Below are 25,200 nucleotides of genomic sequence, written 5' to 3' on the forward strand. Positions count from 1 at the left end.
AAATAAACCTGTTGGCCTTTAACCTGGTGTTGTGAGACTTCTTACTGGAATTATACTTATACAGCCTTTTTATAATAATTCCCTCAAACTCTAAATCCCTTCCTATGGAGGTCCTGGAACATAAAGCCTGCTTCTCATGCAGTTAAATCTGCACCACCCACAACCAAGTGAAGTTTCAGAATATTACAGCCAGTGTTAGGATGGAGATGGGGAGAAAGTGACCAAGTAGCAACTGCTTGTAACGCGTCCTCCCAGCCTGCGGGTGGCGCTGTGGCTGGCGGTCAGGCGATGGTGGAGGAGGGAAAGGGGGCCAGGAGCAGTGCTGCGTGGAAAGCCCCCTCCCAGCCTGCTGGTGGCGGTGTCCCTGGCGGTCAGGAGATGGCGGCGGGGAAGGGACCAAGCTTCTGGGGTACGGGGCTGCTTGAAACGCGCCCTTCCAGCCTGCGGGTGGCGGTGTCGCTGGCAGTCAGGTGATGGTGGCGGGGACGTGGCCATGGTGATGTTAGCGCCCTCCCAGCCTGCTGGTGGCGGTGTCGCTGGAGGTCCGGCGATGGTGGCAGGGAAGGGAGCAATGTGTCGGGGCTGCGTGGAACGAGCCCTCCCAGCCTGCAGTGGCGCTGTGAGGAGGCACGGCCCGGCGTGCAGATGTCATTTCCGGAGCGGCTCTCCCTGCTGGAAGGCTATGGAAATGGCGCTGGTGATGGAGCCGATACGCCTGGACCGAGGTAAGAACCCCACCCCTCTGAGGCCAGTATTATAGAGAGACATCATGGTGAATGTGGATGAGAGCCGGTTGATGTAGTGTCTGCACTGAGCAAGGCTCTGGGCACGGGTGGGTAATGTAGGCTGTGCTTCCCCCTCCCTCTACCATGGCAACGTCTCAAGGTGCCTCACACCAAGAAGCCTACAGGTGGACTTCACCACAGGGGAACACCTTCACCTGGCCCGAGGGAACGGGCAGCAGCCTCCTCCAAAGGGCCAAGTGTGAAGTCAGCTGGTGGGTTTCTAAATCCTCATCTGAAATACAAAGTGCTGGGAATATTCTAGCAGGTCTGGCAGAACCTGCGGAGATTTTCTATAGGCTACAGGGGGAAGGGAGAATCAGGCTATTGAGTTGGGTAATGTTATGGTCCAGGTCAGAAACTCCAAAGTGTTTTATGGAGCCTGCCTGGATCATAAATTTTACATCTTGAATTTGGCTAGGATGAACATTATACATTTCAGGTATGATTCAAATGTCCCAGTTTTTATCAAACAAAGTTTAAGAATACAGTTAACATGTATAGTAGGAATATTATCAATAACTTTTACCAATTACAAACAAGAAAAAAAGCAACTCTGATTTGGTATAAACCTCAACAGTTCTAATGAACGAATCCCATAAACAAAACCTTTGCCACAGGTTTAATACAAAGTGTGAATGCTCATGTGATACTGAAATTGAGTCCTTTGGTTGGAGAATTGAAGGCCATCAGTCTTGTAAATTCCTCTTGACACACCCAGAAGTCAGAACAGCTTCCCAGAACCCCAAGTAGATTCTGGTCAAGTCATCGACCGCAGATTTTCTACTCCAGGAAGGCAAGACCTTGTTTTGAGATAACCAGCAGAATTTCCAAATAAAAACTGAGAGAAAGAAACACTTCTTTTCAGCTTGCTGCCCCTTCTAAAAACTGAAACCTGCAACACAGAACTGACAATGAAAGACCGCCTGTCAGCTGACCTGCCAACCAGTTTTCCTCCTAACAACACAGGGTCATAACTAATCTCAGAAAGTACCTGAGGCCCCCATTTAAGCCACTTAAGGAGCAATAAAAGGACATCTGGTAGACAGCTCAACAGCAATGAGAAACACTGAAACCGAGAGCTCCAGAGATCACGATTTTAAAAAACACCTTTCTTAAAGGTGCACTAACATCACAGTCCCTACAGCCCATCAAAACTACACCAACAATCCCACCCAGGCCCTATTCGCATGACACTACCTATTTACCCTGCTAATCCTCCTGACACTAAGGGGCAATTTAGCATGGCCAATCCACCTAAACTGCACATCTTTGGAGTGTGGGAGGAAACTCATGCAAACACAGGGAGAACATGCAAGCTCCTTACAGACGGTGATCCAAGCCGGGAATTGAACCCGGGTCTCTGAAGCTGTGAGGTTGCAGCGTTAACCACTGTGCCACCGTGCTACCATGATCATAATGAATGGTGTAGCAGGCTTGAAGGGCCGAGTGGCCTTCTCCTATTTTCAACGGGTTAATGTTTAGAGTTTTCGTGGGATGTGTATGTCACTGGTTGGATGAATTTTTATAGCCCCTCCCTAATCGTCCTTCACTTAGTTGCTCGCTCGGCCGTATCAGAGGGCAGTTAAGAGTGGACCACATTGTTGTGGGTCTGGAGTCACTTGTAGGCCAGACCAGCGATGGCAGCAGACTTACCTCCCTAAAGGACTGTAAGGGCGGCACGGTAGCACAGTGGTTAGCACTGCTGCTTCACAGCTCCAGGGTCCCGGGTTCGATTCCCGGCTCGGGTCACTGTCTGTGTGGAGTTTGCACATTCTCCTCGTGTCTGCGTGGGTTTCCTCCGGGTGCTCCGGTTTCCTCCCACAGTCCAAAGATGTGCGGGTTAGGTTGATTGGCCAGGTTAAAAATTGCCCCTTAGAGTCCTGAGATGTGTAGATTAGTGGGTAAAATATGTGGGGGTAGGGCCTGGGTGGGATTGTGGTCGGTGCAGACTCGATGGGCCGAATGGCCTCCTTCTGCACTGTAGGGTTTCTATGATTCTATGACTCCAGTGGAGCAATTGGGTATTTACAGCAATTGACAATGGTTTTGTGGTCATCATTAGACTTTTTAATTCCAGATTTTTTTATTGAATTCAGATTGCACCGTCTGCTGTGGTGGGATTCAAACCTGAGACCCTAGACCATTACCCTGCGTCTCTGGATTACTAATCCAGTGACAATACCACTGCACTATCGCCTCCCTGAGTCTATAAGATGTAGGAGCAGAATTAGGCCATTTGGCCCATCGAATCTGCTCTGCCATTCAATCAAGGCTGATAAGTTTCTCAACCCCATTCTCCCGCTTTTGCTCCATAACCTTTGATCGCTTTACCAATCAAGAACCTACCTATTTCTGTCTTAAATACACATTTGACTATCTCCTGACCTAACCAGACCCAAACCAGACTCAACTGCATCCCTAACCATTTGATTACCGCCCCACTCCCCAATTGCTTGACAGCCAATGAGTACACTACTACGCTCAGCCTGACTGTGTCTCCCTACACACCCCCCGCCCCCCCACACCTGGCTACCCACTCATCCACCTACCCACCTACCAATTCACCCACTCTCCCTCACGCATCTACCTATCTAACCGCCCACTCACCCATTCACTAACTTATTGACTTTCTGAAAGACCTGGACACCTTAAAAACCGACCTGCACAAGGCAGTTGCGGTCAGGAAAAGAGGGCGTGTCCTCCCTTCATCCCTCTGATGTTCGTCCCCAGGAGAGGCTGCACTGACCCTTTGACTCTTCAGCCAGGGATGGAGGATACCGCTGAAAGGTCATAAAAGGGTCAGGTCACAGAAAGCTTTGAGGGCAGTGTCAATGCACTCAGCACTGACCCTGGCTGAAAGATTTCAGCCACACATTTTATAAAAGACCACATCAGTCAATTTTCTGCTCGCACACCTGGCAGCTGTGACTTTCCTGTCCATGAAAACAAATGGAGTAAAAAACATTGTGGGCCAGTGAACACAACGTAATGGACTTGAGGCATTCCTTTTAAGACTAAGATGAAGAGAAATCATTAGTTTGTGGAATTCTTTTCCCCAGAGAGCAGTGAGGGCTGAGTTATTAAATATACTCGAGCTGACTTGGATAGATTCTTGATCAGGAGTCAAGAGTAATTGGGGACAGAGAGGAAAGCGGAGGTGAGGCCAAAATCAAACTAGCCATGATCTTAATAGAATGCCAGAGAAGGCACGAGGGGCCGAATAGCCTACTGCTAAGTCCTTTGTCCCTGCTTCCCTCATTGCAAAGAATTATATTTGGTTCTATCTGACCACTTGAATCTGTGCTTGACTTTCCAGATGTTTCCCGGGCTATTGAACTACTGGAAAAGTTGCAGAGGAGTGGAGAGGTGCCACCCCAGAAGCTACAGGCTTTGCAAAGAGTTCTTCAGAGTGAATTCTGCATTGCTGTGCGAGAAGTATGTGCCTGTACATTTTTCGTCTCTTTATCATGTATAATGAAGTAAGAAAGCTGCTTCAATACAATTGCACTCAATAATGCTTAAATGCATTATTATAGGCAGACATTTTAGAAAAATCATCTACAGGCAGAAGGAGAATTATGAAATGGTTATGTCAGCTTAATGCAGAATGATCCACATTAAGCTTAATGATAGGATAGAATTGTAGAATGCTTGGTGCCTTAGAATCCATTATTAAGGAGGTTATAGCAGGACATTGAGAAATTCATAACGTGATCAAACTATATCAGTATGGCTTTCTGAAAGGAAATTCATATTTAACTTATTTTGATATAGTAACAGGCAAAGTGGATAAATATAGATGTGATGCCACATCAAAAATTACTATACAATTTAAGAGAGCATACTGTAGCGGATATTGTAGTCATATAGATGAAAGATTGGTTAACTAGCAGGAAGAAGAGAAAAGGGATAAATGGGTCATTTTGGGTTGGCAAGCTTTAACTCGTGGAGTGCCACAGGGATGAGGCTTCAGGCTTTGGAACAGGTGCTGGAAAACGGGATTAGAGTAGATGATAGATACTTGATGGCTAGTGCAGACACTAGCTCATAGGGCCTCTTTTAGTGATGTAAAACTCTATGATCAGTGCTGGGGCTTCAACAATTTTCAATCTCCATCAATGATTTGGATGAAGGGACTGCATTTGCTGATAAGTAGGAAAGTAAGTTGTCATGGGTTGGGTTGGGGGGGGGGGGGGGTGAAGAGTCTGCAAAGTGATTTAGACAGTTAAAGTGAGGGCAAATTCGATATAATGTGGGAGAATCAGACCTTGTCCACATTGACAGGAAGAATAGAAAAGCAGGATACTATTAAATAGAGAGGGATTTATAGAGCATGGTGATATAGATGATCTGGGTATCCTGGTATATAAATCACAAAGTTAGTGTGCAGGTAGAAAAAGTGACTAGGAAGGCAAATGGAATGCTGGCATTTATTGCAGGCGGAATGGAATATAAAAGTGAAGATGTTTTAGTGAAGCTGTACAGAGCTTTGGTGAGACCATATCTGGAATATTGTATACAGTTTTGGCCTCCTTATTTGAAAAAATATATAATTACATTGGAAGCAGTGCTGAGAAGGTTCAGATGACTCATTTCCAGGATGAAGGGATTATTTTATGAGGAAAGGTGGGAGAAGTTAGGCCTGTGTTCATTGGAATTTGGAAGGATGAGAGGGTATCTTATAGATACAAGATCCTGAGAGGATTTGATAAGGTGGATACTAGGAGTTTGTTTTCAGTTGTGGGAGAGAGTGGAACTAGGGGACACAGTGTAAGAATAAGAGGTCTCCCTTTGAGGTGATGAGAAATCTTTTCTCTGAGGGTCCTTAGTCTGTAGAATTCACTTCCCCAGAAAGCAGTGGAGGCTGGGTCATTGAATTTATTCAAGGCAGAGTTAAGACAGATTTCTGATAGGCCAAGGATTCAAGGATATTGGTAGGCTGTCAGGAAAGTGGAGTTGGGACCTCAACTAGATCAGCCATGGGGAGGTGATGGCCTAGTGGTATTATCGCTAGACTATTAATCCAGAAACTCAGCTAATGTTCTGGGGGCCCAAGATTGGATCCTGTCTCGGCAGATGATGGAATTTGAATTCAATAAAAAATATTTGGAATCAAGAATCTACTGATGACCATGAAACAATTGTCAGAAAAACTCATCTGGTTCGCTAACAAACTTTAGGGAAGGAAATCTGCTGTCCTTACCTCTCTCCCCCCCCCCCCCCTTCCCTCCCTCTCTCTCCAGGGCAACTGCCATAATCTCCAGGCAGTCCCTTAACCATCTTTGTTCTGCCATTCACGCATTCTGATCACTTAATGGACACTTTTAGCACCTCCTCAGGCTTCTGTATCCTCATTTACATTCCCTTTGTCCCATTCTACTCCACCCTCCTAGTTTGAATCTCTGCTGATTCCCTTTGCTCTCAGCTCTGACAAAGGGTCATCTAGACTCAAAACGTTGGCTCTATTCTCTCTCCGCAGATGCTGTCAGACCTGCTGAGATTTTCCAGCATTTCCTGTTCTTGTTTATTCGAGAAGATCTGAAATGACGACATTTTGATTTGCGACAAATACCTTGAATGAGAATGATCCCACATTCTCACCAACACAAGTGACGTACGAGGCATGGCACATTAAATGCTGTATTTTACTTGCTGGGATTTTTCAGTTACATCCAGGTCTTTAATTACACGTAATTTGTTTTATTTTTAACTTTAACATTTGTATTTGCTTCCAGCTGTTTTTGACCAATTTTATTCTGAAATAATTGAAGGCTTATTTATGAATGAATGCTGTAAGCCTGGAAATGTGTCAGTTCTCAGCAGTAACATCCATTATGTTGCCCACAGGTTTATGAGCATGTGTATGAAACTGTGGATATTAATAGTAGTCCCGAGGTGAGAGCCAATGCTACTGCTAAGGTAAGAAAATATATTGTAAATAGATTAATGGATCCTGCTGTGTGCATTGACCCAAATCCTTCAGTGTTACTTAATTAGTCATTGCTTCATGTCAGGAGATTTGAAACCAGAAATGGCAGTGGCTTGGCAAGTTTATGCTGTCAAAACAACAGAGCTTTTAGAATCATAGAATCCCTACAGTACAGAAGGAGGCCATTTGGCCCATTGAGTCCGCACTGACCACAATCCCACCCTAACCCCAGATATTTCCCCTGCTAATCCCCCTGAAACTAGGGTCAATTTAACATGGCTAATCAACCTAATCCGCACATCTTTGGACTGTGGGAGGAAACCGGAGCACCCGGAGGAAACCCACGCAGACACGGGGAGAATGTGCAAACTCCACACAGACAGTGACCCAAGCCGGGAATCAAACCCGGGTCCCTGATGCTGTGAGGCAGCAGTGCTAATCACTGTGCCACCCATATAATGAATTAAATTTTGTTGTATGGATGCCGCTGTCTCTCTGCACTCTCCTACATCTCTCTGAACCATTTTCCCTGCTACAACGAATATCATTTTTATTTTGTTTATATTTAGAGCAGATAAACCTCTGTTATGATCAGGGGATGACATGGCGGTACAGTGGTTAGCACTGCTGCCTGGATTCCATTCCTGGCTTGGGTCACTGTCTGTGCAGAGTCTGCACGGTCTCCCCATGTCTGCATGGGTTTCCTCAGGGTGCTTTGGTTTCCTCTCACAGTCCAAAGATGTGCTGGTTAGGCTGATTGGCCATCTAAATTGTCCCTTAGTGTCAGTGGAATTAGCAGGGTAAATACAGGGTGTTACAACAATAAGCCTGTGTGGGATTGTGGTCAGTGCAGACTCAATGGGCCAAATGGTCTCCTTCTGCACTGTAGGAATTCTATGATTTTCTACTGTGTAACTCTGAGTCACAGAGGTTTCCAGCATGGAAACAGGCCCTTCGGCCCAACTTGTCCATGCTGGCTTAGATTTACAATATTGCCCTACAACAAATTCCCACTTTTTAATCTAAAGTTCTCATTTGCTTTTAAGGGATTGTCTGTTGAATAGTCAGATTGGCAAGTTCAGTATGCAAATATTCCTTCCATTATGCTTTGCTATCATTACAGGATTTATGTTTGGTACTTGTGGGAAACAGTGGTGTAGTGGTAATGTCACTGGATTAGTAATCCAGGGTCCGCTGGTGAATTTGAATTGAAAGCTAGTCTCAATAATGGTAACCATGAAACTGTCATTGATGGTTGTAAAAACCCAGCTGGTTCATTAATGCCCTTTAGGGAAGGAAATCTGCCATCCTTACTTGGTCTGGGACTCCATATGACTCCAAGCCTTAAACTGCCTCTTGTTTGCCCTATGAAAAGGCCCAGCAAACCACTCGGTTCAAGGGCAATTAGGGTGGGCAACAAATGCTAGCCTTGCCTGTGACACCCATGTCCAGTGAAAGAATAATGGATGATAATTCATGCCTTTTCCCACATGATCTTTGGTTTAAATGAGGTAGTTTAAACGTATAGTTGGCTACGTCTTGAGTTATGCCTGCGCCCCATTGTGATAGAGGAGATGCTTAATTAAGCATGTTGTTTCTCAAATTGGTGTTGAGATAATACACAATTTGTTTTATTTCACACCAAACCTTTAATTATTTGTAGGGAACAAACCCTAAAGAATAGACTTGTTTTTGTTTTTAAAAAGTTTGCAGGGAACGAGCTTGGCGCTTTGTTGCTCCAACAGGCTGCATGGTAAAGAGTTTGGATATAAATTCATGTCTGCAATGCATCTCTTGTTCATTTCTTTATCTGGTGCCAGGTGAAAACAATGCATTTTCCATAAGGAAAGAAAATAGGATTTTGATTAATTTACCTACAGATAATTGGTTTCAAATAACTGAGAAGCCTAATTACCTGATTCCAAGATTGGGAATGTTGTATAATGTGGAGGAATACAGTAAAAGAGCGTCAGTACCTTCAGTATTTTCCTCATGAAATTGGAAAGTTCTGTTTATCACTTGGAAGTAACACAATATATATGCGAGTGATTCAAAAATTGTTGAGTACACCCTGAAGTGGATTTATTTTCTTCAGATATTTTTCTGGGAAGATTTTGTGCCCTTTGTTCTCGTTATTTTGCCCCTGGAGTAATATCTTCCAGCTCAGACTGTGACTTTGCTGGAGCTGCTAGGAGGTGCCAGAGTCCAGGCATGGATCTCTTCCCATCTTCTATGTCCCCTACTACATCAGCCACTTGGCAATTTACTATTTTACTGGGAACTAGAGTGGCTGTTGTGCTTTTCTTGGTACCTGTTCCGTGGTGCCATTGTTCTTTCTCACTACCCAGCTGGCTCTTCGTATCATAGAAGCAAAATAATGTGAATGTTGGAAATCTGAAATTAAAAACAGAAAATGCTGGAAAAACTCAATAGGTCTGGCAGCATCCGCGGAGAGAAAAACAGAGTTAACATCCGGTGGTTCTTTATTGTTGGTGCCATGTTAAAACAAAATGGCAGTCTTGTCTTTTAGAAGGATTGATATGATGCAGTTGGATACCATGATTCAAGGGAAATACAGGCTTGTTGGCTATGCCATTTTCTACATAATCCTTCTCTTGGATGTTATAGTTCAGACTGTAAAGCTCCGTGTAACTGAACTTCCAACCAGTCTTGTGTATTCATATTATTTCTAGTGTACGGTCGCTATCAATTTTGCAGTGGCACGGGCACTTTGAGACCAATCGCGTGACATCATCGATGACATTGCCCGTTTGCATGGGTAAACGGACAGTCTATCTTAACAGCCTGTAGTGTGAACATCCTTTCAATAAATTATTTGTTTAAACCTGCGAGACCTGCGGCCTATCTTTTAAAACCACCACATAGAAAATTGGCGCTGAGGTGTTCGGACTACACTCGCAGCCACTCCAAAAAAAAAATGGAAAAAGTCCGACAGCATTGTAGACGCTATACAGAAGAATAAATAATTGGAATCATCACTACGCACAAGCCAGCGACAGTGGGTGCCAAACAATGGTCGCAGGCACCAGAGCAAGCGAAAAGTAATCAAAGAGTCTGGAGAAAACAACTTGGGAATTAAGCTCGCTACGTGCTCTGCCTAGAAAGCACTGGAACAGTACCAGGAGCACCATGAGTAGCAAGTATCCTGCAACAACAAATTTAAGAGTGAGGAGAGGGAGTGTTGTAGAACACAAAGGAAAACAGGCTGAGTTTGCCTTGTTCTGGGGATAAAAGAAGCACGGTAGTGCTGAAAATACATGGCACATTGTGCTCACGCAGGCCCTTTCCATAGTAAAAATGGCAAGACCATTCGATGAGAATACAGTGATGGGAGCTCATATACCGAGAGATTCAACTATTTTGTCCAAGCGCGGAAATTGCTGGCAGATAAAGCAGTCCCAACTTGCCTGAGCATAATGGGGGGGAAAGCCTTTAGCCTGATGAGAGGTCTGGTACAACTGGAAAAGCCAGGCACAAAAACCTATGATGAAATACTGAAAATATTGCAGGGCCACCATTAACCAAAACCTTTAGTCATCACCAAAATGTTTAGGTTCCATAAGCATAACCAATCAGCAGGTGAAATGATCACACCGTTTGTAGCTACCTTGAAGAGAAGAGCTGAACGCTGCGAATTCGGGGATGTCCTGAATAACACCATTACTGATAGGTGTGGCTTAAGGACAAAGGCTCTTCAAAAGCGACTGTTAACTGAAAGCAACCTAACATTAAAGGAAGCTTGGAAGTTGCTGTATCCATGGTATGGCAGCCAAAGAAGCTGAACAGTTGAGTTGGAGCACAAGAATTCACAAGATGGCTGAAAACCAAACACAAACTAGCAGTTGCCATAAGGGTGCAAATGCCAGGCACTCAACTTCAGATTGTTGGTGCAAAGACATGTGCAAGAGTTGTTGTAAAAAGGGCCACATTGAATGCGCTAGTTGGAAAAAGAAACCAGAATTGGAGAAAACAGAGTAAGGGATAAAGTATCCACGTGGCACGAAACAAGACTCAAGGCACAATCCGACGATGAACTGTTATTAAAGTGTACTGGTTATTGCTAGTGCAACAAACTGTTACTGGGTCACTCCTTCACTGGGTGGACAGCCAGTGAAAATGGAGGTGCAGTTTCATTGGTGCCAGAAAGTGTTTACCAAGAAAAGCTTTAACATATTGCCTTGAAACCCTCGAAGATTGTGTTTAAAAAGTCGTACTGGAGAAGTGGTTCTGTTGAGGGGTCATATTGATATAACCATGCCAGTGAATGGACAGTCTACAGATTTGTCCTTGCACATTGTTAAAGGGAACTATCCAGCCCTAATGGGAGGAACTGGCTGGAAAATATCAGATTAAATTGGGCTGAGGTAAATCGTATGAAAGATTCCGAAGCATGTCTACTGAAGGTCTTGAAGAAGCTTTTTCACTGTATTCAGTGGTGAGCTGGGATGCATGAATGATATCTCAGTTCAGTTAAAGATTAAGGAGAAAGTCAGGCAAGATGCTTAAAGGCTATGTTAGAACAGCTAGTCAGAACAGGAGTCCTCAAACTCGTTAATGTGAGTGATTGGACCACGCCGATTATACCCGTGATGAAGAAAGATCAGTATGCATTTAGTGACAGTTTTAAAGACGCTATCAATCCTGTACTGTGTGCAGAGCAGTAGCCTCTGATTAGTCAACACTTCAGTAAAATTGGCCTCAATCAAGCTTCTCTTCAGATGAACGTGGGTCCAGATTCACAACAAAGCCATTACTGAGGGACCTGCACCTCAAAATGTCAATTAACTTTGACCTTTTTTGGGCTTACTAAATTATTACGGAACATTTGTCCCTAATCTGGCTACTATTCTTTAAACCCTGACACAAGTTATTGTGTCAAAGCGGATAATGGAAGTGGGTGGATCATTGTGAGAAAGCCTTCGTACAAACTAAGGAAACTAAAACCAAAAGAGTAAATGCTGGAAAATCTCAGCAGGTCTGGCAGCATCTGTAAGGAGAGAAAAGAGCTGACGTTTCGAGTCCAGGTGACCCTTTGTCAAAAGGAAACTAAAGTCAGAATTCCTGACACATTTTGATCCGAATTTACCCTTGCAGCTGGCATGTGATACATCACCTTATAGAGTGGAGACAGTCATTTCCCACATAATACCCACAGGCGAAGAGAAGCCTTGTGCAGCAAGGTTCTTGAATAAAGCAGAAAGCAATTATGAACAGAGTGCAGGCAGGACCGGTCTCCTATACCATACAAATGAGACGATGTCATGTGGAGAAGATGTGGATCAAATTTTTGGCAGCAAGAACCAATCTGCTTGAGACAGAACCGTCAGAGAATCTGCATCAAACTCTGCTAAGAGACGACCTGGGTCTTCCTGAGAACATGACACTGCCCAAACCAGTTGGGGAAGCCAATATCTCAGGTGAGAACATTTCAACACCAAGTCAACCTCAGAACACTGCGTCAACTCCAGTTAGGACAACTGCGGATGATGTCGAAACTAAGCCAGAGATACCAGAGCTTGCAGTAAACACTAAAGCAGATGCCTGAGGTTCGCCAACAGCCACAAACAGAAAGACGGCCTCTGAAACGTCTGACACTATTGGCTTATTTATGAATTGGTCATATTGCTTGTTAACGTTGAAGAACAAAGAAAATTACAGCACAGGAACAGGCCCTTTGGCCCTCCAAGCCTGCACCGACCATGCTGCCCGACTGAACTAAAGCTCCTACCCATCCGGGGACCATATCCCTCTATTTTATTGGTGTCAGGAACCTTTGATTAAAGAGGGGAGAAAAATATTTCCTCACCAGCTGCTTTGCAGTGGCACGGGGCACTTTAAGAGATCAATTATGTGACGCCACTGATGGCACCATTGGCCATTTGCGTGGGCAAATGGGCAGTCTAGCAGCCTGTGGTATTAACATCCTTTTGATAAAGCTCTTCGTTTGTTTGAACCTTGGAGGCCTGCAGCCCCTTTTAAAACCACCACAAGTATATATTTGCTGACAAAAAATTAAACAATGCTTCTCTTGATGAATAGGAAACAGATTTTCTGATGCGCTGCATGAGTCTTTCTTTTAAACATGTTTGTAAAAATGCTGCTAATTGCAATTGTTGTTTCCCCCTTCCTTGATAGAAACTGAAAATTTGGAAATGTGAATTCACCAGTGAATATTGGAAAGGAAATTTGAATTAAAGCAAAGATATTTTTTCACCATGTAATTTAGGATTACACTTAACGTTTCCCAGAGTCAAATAGACTGGGAGTGTTCTGACTATTTTAGTTCTCAATGCTCAAAATATAAATTTAAATCGTACTTGTTTAGTATTTTTCGGTTCCACTGTTTTTGTGCTTATTAATGTTTGCATAAAGATAAACATAAGTGACTTTTATGGGATCAGTATAGTTAAACGCGATGCATCTATCATGTCTGTAATGCATGGGACGTGTGGGGCACACTTGCAACTGATAAAATGACTGTTAATTCTGTTGCTTTAGTTGAATATCGTCAAGTAAGAAAAATAATTACCAGTATACAAGTGTGAAAACTTATTAATCAAATCATTGAACTCCTTTTTTTCTGATTTCTTTGTTTCCTCAGCCAACTAAATTTATATGGGTAAGAATACAATTCATAATACATAAACAAATAATTGGAGGGAAAATGAAATGCGTACATAAAATTGCTTAGGCCCTGTTGGTAATCCATCCAAGAAGGTTTCACTTAGAGTCATAGAGGTTTACAGCATGGAAACAGGCCCTTCGGCCCAACTTGTCCATGCCGCCCTTTTTTTAAAAAACCCCTAAGCTAATCCCGATTGCCCACATTTAGCCCATATCCCTCTATACCCATCGTACCCATGTAACAGTCTAAATGCTTTTTAAAAGATAAAATTGTACCCGCCTCTACTACTACCTCTGGCAGCTTATTCCAGACACTCACCACCCTCTGTGTGAAAAAATTGCCCCTCTGGACGCTTTTGTATCTCTCCCCTCTCACCTTAAGCCTATGCCCTCTAGCTTTAGACTCCCCTACCTTTGGGAAAAGATATTGACTATCTACCTTGTCTATGCCCCTCATTATTTTATAGACCTCTATAAAGTCACCCCTCAGCCTCCTACGCTCCAGAGAAAAAAGTTCCAGTCTACCTAGCCTCTCCTTATAACTCAATCCATCAAGTCCCAGTAGCATCCTAGTAAATCTTTTCTGCACTCTTTCTAGTTTAATAATATCCTTTCTATAATAGGGTGACCAAAATTGCACACAGTATCCGAAGTGTGGCCTTACCAATGTCTTGTACAACTTCAACAAGACGTCCCAACTCCTGTATTCAATGTTCTGACTGATGAAATCAAGCATGCCGAATGCCGCCTTCAGCACTCTGTTCACCTGTGACTCCACTTTCAAGGAACTATGAACATGTACCCCTAGATCTCTTTGTTCTGTAACTCTCCCCAACGCCCTACCATTAACTGAATAAATCCTGCCCTGGTTTAATCTACCAAAATGCATCACCTCACATTTGTCTAATTTAAACTCCATCTGCCATTCGTCAGCCCACTGGCCCAATTAATCAAGATCCCGTTGCAATTGGGGATAACTTTCTCCACTGTCCACTTTGCCACCAATCTTGGTGTCATCTGCAAACTTACTAACCATGCCCCCTATATTCTCATCCAAATCATTAATATAAATGACAAATAACAGTGGGCCCAGCACTGATCCCTGAAGCACACCGCTGGTCACAGGCCTCCAGTTTGAAAAACAACTCTCTGGCTTCTGTCAATAAGCCAATTTTGTATCCATTTAGATACCTCACACTGGATCCTGTGAGGTTTAACTTTATGCAACAACCTACCATGCGGTACCTTGTCAAAGGCCTTGCTAATGTCCATGTAGACAACATCAACTGCACTGCCCTCATCTACCTTCTTGGTTACCCATTCAAAAAAACTCAATTAAATTTGTGAAACTTCTAGAGGTCTCTCCTTTAATAGGCATGGACTTTGTATTGTTCAGTTCGCCTTTGTCTTTATGATGTTCCTGCATGTGTAACCCTACACTCTGGTGCAGTTGGTGCACCTTATTTACATGGGCTATTGCTACGGAGTTTAATCCTGTTGCTGTCAAAACTGATCTGTTCTTTGTACACCTGCAAATGTCATCTGTGCTACTGCGGCTTCTATGTTCTCTTGGCCTTCTGTCAGTTCCTCTACTTTTCCATCAGAGTGCAAACAAGCCCAGGATCCCTGTCTCCCACGCCATGTTGTCAAACTTAGAAGTATCACCATCAGTAGTTCAACTCGATTCCTCCTGACCACATTTTTTAATGTGTCCAAACTCTATCTTCATCATCTCTCCTTTAGAAATGCCAGCAGGCAGAAAGGCAGTAACAAGTCCAACCTGATCCTCTGCCTCCTTTTGCACCATGCCTGTAAACCCTAACACCCTGTTCCATGTCTGAGTTTCCAAAACCCCACATCTCTCACTTGCGTGTCTTCACCTGCTGAACAGTTTATCCTTGTCTGAACCCATTGTTCAGCTCCAAGCCTGTGTAACACCCACAATCTTACTACCTACGCTGTACTTTTGGCCATAGAAATTGAGAAACTAGGTAAAGAACCTCACAGACACTTGAGGGGTGGCACAGTGAAGCAGAATGTTGCATGATAGAAAAATCAGTGAAAAAAATTGACTGCCATTGAAAGATAAATTCTGACTGGCATGCAAAGACCAATCTGACTGCATCCAGGCAACAATTATTAAGGCATCAAAAACCATAAGAGTTTTCAATGGTTCTTGGCGTGTGGACATTGGCATGGCAGTATTCATTGTCAATCTCTCGGTGCCTTGATTTCATTAGGAGTCAATCTGCTAGTGCGGAACTGGAGACATTTGTGTTTCAGACCAAGCGCATGGAGTGGTTAGCTTTGAACCTCCAGGAATGGTGATGAGATATTTACTGACTTTTTCTGAAAACTATTATTGAGAAAATATAACTCATTGAAGTTTTCTGGATTTAAGTCATTATTTGACTGCGGAAGTCATTGGTATTGTTAAAAAGGCAGGAAAAAGAATTTAGATGGAATATCCAGTTTGATATTTGGATTGGTTCCTTTGAGAGGAAATCGATGACGTAAATATTTTAAACCAGTTTGTCTCGTGGCATTACCTATGGAGAATGCAGATCAAGTACGGTTTTGCGATGAAGAGATATAGCATGGGATAATTGAATTAGATTAAGGATGAGCAGGAGGAAGGGTAGGAAGGGAAGAAGGAGGGCAGAGAGTGGGGAAAGGGGTTAGAGCTGAAGGAAGGTTTTTATCAACATTGTGTCCTCTCTTTTTCTTTCTGTCCCTCCCTTGTTGGGAGGGGAACTCCATTACAAGTTGGGATATTTCACCCCCATATATCCATTGTTGTTGTGTTTAGAATAAGTGCATTATTTCCATTTTATGTTGAGTTTCAGTTTAAGTTGTAATGTGTCTCATCAGGCAACAGTGGCAGCTTTTGCTGCCAGTGAAGGTCACTCACACCCAAGAGTTGTGGAACTGCCCAAAACAGATGAAGGACTAGGATTCAATATCATGGGTGGAAAGGAGCAGAACTCTCCTATATACATATCCCGCATAATCCCCGCTGGTATTGCTGATCGTCATGGAGGTCTGAAACGTGGGGACCAGCTCCTCTCTGTCAATGGAGTGGTAGGTACCTTCGATATTCTCTTGCAAGAACTTTCTTTATAATGACAGCTTTTACATCTTCAAGATATTTTGCAGCTAATTAATTGCCATTGAAGTGCAGTCAATTATGTAGATAAAAGCACATTTATATCTGCACAGAGAGAGTTCCTCGAATATTTTAAATGTATAAAGGGAGTCATTGGTATTGCACTTATGCCGTGTAGAAGACTCCGTGTTAGATTCCCAGTCAATACTGTTCCTAAAGTGCCACATCAAAGGTGCATAAAATAAGAGCCCATGGTGTAGGGGATAACATGTTAGCGTGGATAAAGGATTGGTTAGCTAATAGGAAGAAGAGAGTAACGATAAAGGGGTTTTTTTCAGGCTGGCAAGCTATAACAAATGGACTGCCATGGATTGGTGCTGGGGCCTCCACTATTTACATCTACATCAGTGACTTGAATGAATTTATGGTAGCTAAATTTATTGATGACACCAAATAGGTAGGAAAGTACTTTATCAATAGGAGGCAGAGAGTCTGCAAAGAGATAGAGACGGTTAAGTAAGTGAGTAGAATGTGGGAAGTTTCCCAGTACATGAATCAAAAAAAGTTAATATACAGTTACAGCAAGTGATAAGGAATACAAATTGAATATTGCCGTTTATTGCAAGGGCGATAAAATATAAAAGTGGGGATTTTTTTAACTGTAGCTTGGTGAGACCACATCTGGAATATTACGTATAATTTTGTCTCCTTATTTGAAAAATAATTACATTAGAAGCAGTTCAGAGAAGGTTCATTGGACTCCTTCATGGGATGAGGGGCATATCTTATAAAGAAAAGTAGGAACAGATTTATACCCATTGGAGTTTAGAAGAGGATATCTTATTGAACCGTTTAAGACCCTGAGGGCATTTGAAAGGGTAGAGGGGATGATGTTTCCACTTGTGTGGGAGACGAGAACCAGGGGACACAGTTTAAGAATTCGAGGTCTCCCTTTTAAGATGTCGATGAGGAGAATTTTTTTCTGAGGGTTGTTGGTGTGTGGAATTCTCTTCCTCAGAAAGCAGTGGAGACAGGGTCACTAAATTTACTCAAGTCTAAGTTAGACAGACTTCTGGGAGACACAGAAATCATGGGGGCAGATGACAGAATAGAGTTGAAACCACAACCAGATCAGCCATGATCTTATTGAATAGTGGAGCAGGCTCAAAGGGCCAAATGGCCTATGTTTCCTACTTGTTTCTTTCTTTGCTGTTTTTCCTAATTCTGTTAAAATACTTGCTTTAATTTACAGAAATTACTTGTCTTGCCTAAAATTTTCATGTAACCTCTGTATTTCCAGCATTTTCTTTCATAGCAATTGTCCTGGCTATTGCAGACAAGCATACATTGAGATGTTGGAAAAACAAATCCGAATAAAGGGAAAAATCAAATTTGTATTACTCTAACGCAGTCCTGGAGCGATGCTTTTTCATAACAACATTACCGCTTTACCGAATTTGTTTAAAAAATGCATTTATCTACTCCCCATATGTCCTAAAGATTTCCCAAAGCATTTTGTAGACAATTTATTAATTTTGAATATGAATGGGAATATTAGGCAGATGTAAGAACCAATTTGCACATAGTACGGTCCCGTGTCAAAATTGTAATGAGCAATTTTTGATGGTGGAAGGTAGGGTATCAGTGTGCACCAGGACAGTGCGAGACCTCTTGGTTCCTGTTCAAACATCACCATGGGATTTTTCAAGTCAACTTGAACAAGTGGATGCTCCCCTGTTTTAATGCATCATTCCGACAAAGGCAGAGCTTCCTCAGTACTGTACTGAAATGTCAGTGTAGATTGTGTTGTTAGTCTTGGAGTGAAACCTGAACTTCTGACAGAAGCCAGTGCTGCCAGCGGAACCAATCTGACATTGGTTGCATTTATAAGAAGATATTAGCGTCATAGAGGTTTACAGCATGGAAACAAGCCCTTCGGCCCAACTTGTCCATGCCGCCCTTTTTTTTAAACCCCAATTGCCCGCATTTGGCCCATATCCCTCGATACCCATCTTACCCACGTAACAGTCTAAACACTTTTTAAAAGGCAAAATTGTACCCGCCTCTACTTCTACCTCTGGCAGCTTATTCCAGACACACTCTACCCTCTGTGTGAAAAAATTCCCCCTCTGGACACTTTTGTACCTCTCCCCCCGCACCTTAAACCTATGCCCTCCAGTTTTAGACTCCCCTACCTTTGGGAAAAGATATTGACTATCTAGCTGATCTGTGCCCCTCATTATTTTATAGACCTCTACAAGATCACCCCTCAGCCTCCTACGCTCCAAAGAAAAAAGTCCCAGCCTATCCACCCTCTCCTTATAACCCAAACCATCAAGTCCCGCCCGGTAGTATCCTAGTAATTCTCTCCTGCACTCTTTCTAGTTTAATAATATCCTTTCTTTAATAGGGTGACCAGATCTGACATTTTCCTATACAACAAAGCATATACGTCGTAATAATGATCAAGTATTTTTTCCGTATGCAGAGCGTTGAAGGAGAACACCATGAGAAAGCAGTTGAGCTGCTGAAAGCTGCCCATGGAACTGTTAAATTAGTCGTTAGATACACGCCAAAAGTGCTGGAAGAAATGGAATCGCGATTTGAGAAGATGAGGTCAGCAAAACGCAGACAGCAAATCAACTATTAATTGTTTTAATTTGTCGTTACTTTATCTTACATGACAGCTGGGATTTCTTAATGTGTTCTACTCACTATTGATGTGATGTGATCAGGCAGTGTCGTACTCAAATTAGTTAGTCACACTGACAGTACATCACAATCATGCATTCTTGCTTCTTAATCCAGTGTTAGATTTACAGTGAAGCCAGTTTAAATATGTTTCAAGTATTCATATTTTAAAATCAAATAATGATTGCTTTTCCTAATTTGCAACTGCTGACAAATATCATGACGCACTTCTTTGTCGATGGTGTACTGTCGGTGGCAAGAATGGGGCATTACCTCTATCCGTAGTGCATTGTAGTGTGATTGAGGCAAACTCTACCCCTACAGTCCAACTGCAACAGTGCAAAATAGAGACTTGGGAAATGTGCATCTCCTAGAAAGTGGGTGGATGATGCAGGTACCATAAAAGAGGGGAGAACAACATCCAAGTAATTTTCATCCACTTAATTGCTACAGAACTGGACTCTTGACTACCAGTTGTAAGACTGACAGGGAAAGGGAGTTGCTCATTTTGTCCACGTTCAGATAATAAATGTCTAATATCATTAGAACAAGAGAGTAATCTGGGAAATTCAGAAATCGAGTTACTTGAACTGTTACTTCACTGCAGCAGTCCTTGTGATTTCCCGTATTCTATTCAGCACTTGCCAATTCAGCCATCAATAAAATGGGGGGTGAGGGGAATATATAACAGGGGGTGGGAGTTCCTAATTTCTTTTAGAATTGTTTGATATTTATTTAAAAGGCACACTACTGATGAAACTTCCACTTCAAAATAGCTAAAAGTTGTCTGTTTTATAACAACTTTGTCAACTGAATAGCCTGCCGTCATATTTATCCCAGAAGTGGTCACATACCTTTTGGTAACTGATCTACTCTTGATCCACTCCTGTAAATTTAATAACAGAATAAATGAGTTAGTCTAAATAATTTGAAATGTGACAGCACCTTTTGTCTATCTTGTTGCTAATTGTCCAGTATTTATCACATTAAACCCATTTCCAAGAAGCGCAAGGAAATTGTGACAGCATGGCGGCACAGTGGTTAGCATTGCTGCCTCACATTTCTGCCTATACATTTCTACAGCTGACCCACAGTGATGATGTTCAATATCCAGCAGAGAATATGCTATCGTATTCCATATAACAAACAATAGAAAGGCAATGGTTTGGCACGATGGCACAGTGGGTTAGCACTGCTGCCTCACAGCGCCAGGGACCTGGGTTCAATTCCCGGCTTGGGTCACTGTCTGTGTGGAGTCTGCACGTTCTCCCCGTGTCTGCGTGGGTTTCCTCCGGGTGCTCCAGTTTCCTCCCACAGTCTGAAAGACGTGCTGGTTAGGTGCATTGGCCGTGCTAAATTCTCTGTGTGCCCGAACAGACACCGGAATGTGGCGACTAGGGGATTTTCACAGTAACTTCATTGCAGTGTTAATGTAAGCCTACTTGTGACTCTAATAAATACACTTTAAAACTTTTAAATTGAATCTACTTGACTTCAGACCCGATTTATATCCCTTTTTATATTTTTTTACTCTTGTTCCAAACTCAAAAATAATAGTGTGCCTGGCCAAGACACTTTGTCCTATCCAGACTGTTGTCCGGTGCTAAAAGTTTATGGGCAAATTTACCGGGGATTGACTCATTGGATCACTAAGTTTCTGCCTCCAACAACATTTTCTATCTCCATAATAAATCCTCAATCAGAGACGACTAAATTTTATTACTCTCAAAATTCAATACACTTTTATATGAGGCTTCTGTTAATTGACTTCTTGCTTCAGCTTTTCTACCACTTCTAAGGCCAGTAATTTTTACAGAACGATTTTTTGTATCGGGACATCTTAATTTTTGTACCAGCTTTTATATTTAACAAAAAAGGCAATTCCGTGGCCCTTCAATTGAACAGATGAAAATAGTTTTGATTTCTTCAGTCTTTGGTTGTGCACCTAAGATTAAAAAGGTGAACCTTTGAAAATCCTCAAACATATTGCAATCCTTTGGTCATAAATGTCTCATGGTGATAGGAACTGAAGCAAATCTCTGAATTAGCTTGCTTGTAGATTGTTTAAACAAGTAGATATTTAAAAGAGGCCTTTTTCTAGCACTACTACTGGTTTGTTTCGACTCGCCTAGTACTACACTAAATGCCGACACTTTTGTGTTTGTTCGCGTATAAAGTTTTGTTTTTCCATTTTATCTGAATAACTGGACTACTTCCAATTAATTCGAGTATTATACGACTGATTGTAAGAGAAAAGCTTGTAATATTTTTAAACATTCTGCTTGTCAGAAATGGATGCTTTTCCTTCCCCTGCAGCTTTGTCGGTTTGTGCTGTGCTGTGTAATGATATACCATTGTTGTATTTGTGATTGAACATCAGTGTTGACTATTGTTCATTTTGCTCAATATCTAGTTTGACGGAAGTGTATATTGTTCCTGAGCATTGCAATCCTTTAAATTGAATAATCTACATACAAATGTGGTTATAAGGGCAACAAACATCTCACCAGTATCTCAGAACTTTGGCATCTTTACTGAATTTGAATGATTTAGGTTCTTAAACCATATTTCTTTTTCTTGCCTCCATTCAAAGGAAAAGCCACAGATTTGTTTAAAGCTAAAATGGTTTTTGGATAGCCTTCAGTGTTTATTGTTCCGTATTTGTATTAGGCGCTGATCCGATCATGTCCTATTGTTCAAATGTTAAGTTATTTGTTAACAATTGTATTTTCCCATCTTCAAAATTATTTTTGTTTCCTGGTTCCAACATGGTGTGAAGACTTTATTTCATATGCTGATATTGTATCTTGATTTTTAAATTCACTTTATTGACCTTCTCCCAAAATGTCGTAACACCAAATGTTGAAAATTAAATATGACACATATCAGCCTTTGTTACCACTTGCATCAAGTCACTGGAGTCTGATCAAATCTGTGGAACCTTAATTGTGTTGCAGCAATGCCTGTCTGTTGTTCATTGTCTCCTGGTTACGAAAAATTATTGTATTAAATTCTTAAAAGTGTTGCCTCAACACCATGGCATTTGGATAATTATATGATCGGTGCTGTCAGTTCATAATTTTCTTGCTTTTGGAATCAACTAATTAGTAGCACTGAATGGAATAAAATTATGTGCTATATTTGAGTGGGTAAAATGATAGGATCCAAATAGCAGCTTACAGTGATTGAAGTTCAAACACAATAGTGAATGGTATCTAATTTTGTTTGTATCTGAGTAGACTATAAACGTTCTGAGTGATAGATTCACCTTGCACTGGGGTCCTGCTTGTGACCAGTTAAAATTATAAGCATTTGACTCTTTTAATCCTATCTTTGTCGACTTCGATTTGTGAATGTTGAAATTTGTACTTAAAAATAAAATTATATATGTAATAGTATGTTTCATCAAATGGTATACTTTGTTCGAAGTGTCTTCATTTGAAAAGATATAGTGCATTTTCGCATTGAATCGGTTGTCCTTGCTCATGAACAGAGCTTAGCTGAAAGCATGAAGTTTTCTTTCAAAAAAGTGTCTGGCCAATGGATATGAAGCATGGAATAGTTTGTAGCCAAAACAATTAACCTTTAGTCATGTTGAAGGTGATGGAAGTTTGAGTGAGAACATATCTTGAACGCTGTCTTTAGTTATGGCCATCGAGCCATAATGATGATGGTTAAAAGTAATGAACACTTTTCTCGTGTCAGATTTTTATTGCAGAAACTTGTACTTTTCAACTCGAAGGAGGAATTTCAGAATTGAGATACTATGGCAAGGAGGAATCTAAAATTCACTTGGAATTGAAGTATCTATTTATCACATTCTTTATAATAGATTCCAGCATTTTCTTTACCACTGATGTAAGGCTAAAAGGTCTGTAGTTCCCTATTTTCTCTCCCTTCTTAAATCGTGATTCTCACATGAACCATGATTGGCTATTCTTCCTCTTGTTCTATAATCATGTCTTTCCAAAATGGCCTCAAATCTGCTCATTGAGAGACAGCAAAGATCAGAGATCTTGGTCTAGATTGCCATTTATATTTCCGTAGAATCCTTAGTGCAGAAGGGGGCAACTTGGCTGCACCAACTCTCCAAAAGAGCATTTTTCCCTAATTCTCCTAACCTATGCATCTTTGGACTCCGAGAAGCAACTTAGCATAGCCAATCCACTTAACCTGCACATCTTTGGACAGTGGGAGGAAACCCACGCAGACACCCAAAGCCAGAATTGAACCTAGGTCACTGGCACTGTGAGGCAGCAGTGCTAACCATTGTTACTTCAAACCTCAATTAATGTGACGCATTTCCTAATTAAATTATCTCCATCCCACACCAGAAATTTTTCCTTGTTTTCTGTTGCAAAATAACTGTTGAGTGATCCTACCCTGGTTCTTTATCCTTTTGTCTGTTGGATTTGTTTGGATTTTGTCTGTTTGCACTGTTTGAGAGCACATTTCCACTCCATCTGACGAAGGAGCAGTGCTCCGAAAGCTTATGGTATTTGCTACCAAATAAACCTGTTGGACTTTAACCTGGTGTTGTGAGACTTCTTACTGTGTTCACCCCAGTCCAACGCCGGCATCTCCACACCTTTATCCTTGCAACAGGAAACTAGTGCTACAAACCTGTTTGCAATCACCATTTTCTCCGGATGATCTTGCCACTTGTTTTGTCCCTGCCCACGAATAGTCACCACCCTTTTCTCTAGTGCTGCCTATTTCATAGCTGGCTGAAGCACTTGCTCCAGGAATTCCACATCTTCCCTGATTTGTTGGGCTGACTCTAACTTGGCCTCCACATCGACAAGCTGCTTTCGTGCAACAGGAAAACTTCCCACGGTTCTTCACAGAGCGGAAAGAAAATTTTGTGTTTGGTACATTTCAGCAATCCAATGCGTGTTCCACAAAATAATTAAATGTAAAAGCCCATAGTATATGCAATTAAATCCTGATATTCACAGATATCGGCATGAAATGTATTTGAATCTGGATCTTTGTAAGCTTCAGATAAGTATCAGGAGCCATAAAATTGATTTTCTGCAGCTTATTTAATTAACTCTCATTCTATCTAAATTATCCCGAAACACTGAACAAACTGTGAGCTGAGTAAATAGGTTTCTACAGTGAAGACATTTTTTATTGAATTGAACTGGGCTAAATTGCTAAATGTAGCATTTTATTTTAGCATCAGAATTGTGCACTTATTGTATTAAGATGCATTGAAGAAGTCAGTGGGATGGCAAATCATAGAATCCCTCCAGTCCAGAAGCAATAAAGCCCATCGAGTCTGCACTGATTCTGACAAAGTATCCCACCCAGGCCCTCCCCACAATCTATCCCCATAACCCCAGGCATTTACCATGGCTAATCCATCTACCCTACACATCTTGGGACACTAATGGGCAATTTGGCATAGCCAATCTACTTAACGATCGCATCTTCGGACTGTGGGAAGAAACGGGAGCATCTATAGGAAACCCACGCACCCACAATCACCCAAGACTGGAATTGAACTAGGGTCCCTGGTGTTTGAGGCAACTGTGCCACTGCCGTCCTTCTGCTCCTTTCTCTCATCTTAACAGAATTTGTTTCTGATCTCTGACAATGTCTCTTACCTGGGACCTCTTCATGTCCCACTCCCTTGTTTGGGATCTTTGGAACTTTCTCTTTGTCCCCCCCTCCCTATGTCCTGCTCCTGTGGGGTAGCACAGTGGTTAGCACTGCTGCTTTACAGCGCCAAGGACCTGGGTTCGATTCCTGGCTTGGGTCACTGTATGTGAGGAGTTTGCACGTTCTCCCCGTGTCTGCGTGGGTTTCCTCCATGTGCTCCGGTTTCCTCCCACATTCTGAAAGACGTGCTAGTTAGGTGCGTTGACCCGAACAGGTGCTGGAGTATGGAGACTAGGGGAACTTCTCAGTAACTTCATTGCAGTGTTAATATAAGCCTTACTTGTGATTAATTAATTAACTTTAATTCCCTGGGACACCTCTGGAATCGCTGGCCGACAGTTTCGCATCATTTTGCTTTTCTTTTTCTTCGGCACATG

General features: G+C 42.1%; 1 protein-coding gene across 1 annotated transcript; it reads left to right on the top strand.

Moving 5' to 3' along the window:
• Positions 1–273: 273 nt before the first annotated feature.
• On the top strand, positions 274–22,569 carry LOC144498994 (protein lin-7 homolog C). Its single transcript, XM_078221023.1, has 5 exons — positions 274–725; positions 4,102–4,220; positions 6,633–6,704; positions 16,231–16,440; positions 18,954–22,569. The coding sequence occupies exons 1-5, from the start codon at positions 494–496 to the stop codon at positions 19,113–19,115; spliced, it is 795 nt and encodes a 264-aa protein (XP_078077149.1). The 5' UTR covers positions 274–493; the 3' UTR covers positions 19,116–22,569.
• Positions 22,570–25,200: the final 2,631 nt, after the last annotated feature.

This window comes from Mustelus asterias, chromosome 9, assembly GCF_964213995.1.
Source record: "Mustelus asterias chromosome 9, sMusAst1.hap1.1, whole genome shotgun sequence".
Lineage (NCBI taxonomy): Eukaryota > Metazoa > Chordata > Chondrichthyes > Carcharhiniformes > Triakidae > Mustelus > Mustelus asterias.

What these genes read in the sequence shown, in the direction of transcription:
- LOC144498994 (XM_078221023.1), top strand. Translation starts at nt 494, where the DNA reads ATGGTGATGTTAGCGCCCTCCCAGCCTGCTGGTGGCGGTGTCGCTGGA. An exon ending in GAGCCAATGCTACTGCTAAG is followed by an intron (nt 6,705 to 16,230) that starts GTAAGAAAATAT and finishes GTGTCTCATCAG; the next exon opens with GCAACAGTGGCAGCTTTTGC. An exon ending in TCCTCTCTGTCAATGGAGTG is followed by an intron (nt 16,441 to 18,953) that starts GTAGGTACCTTC and finishes TTCCGTATGCAG; the next exon opens with AGCGTTGAAGGAGAACACCA.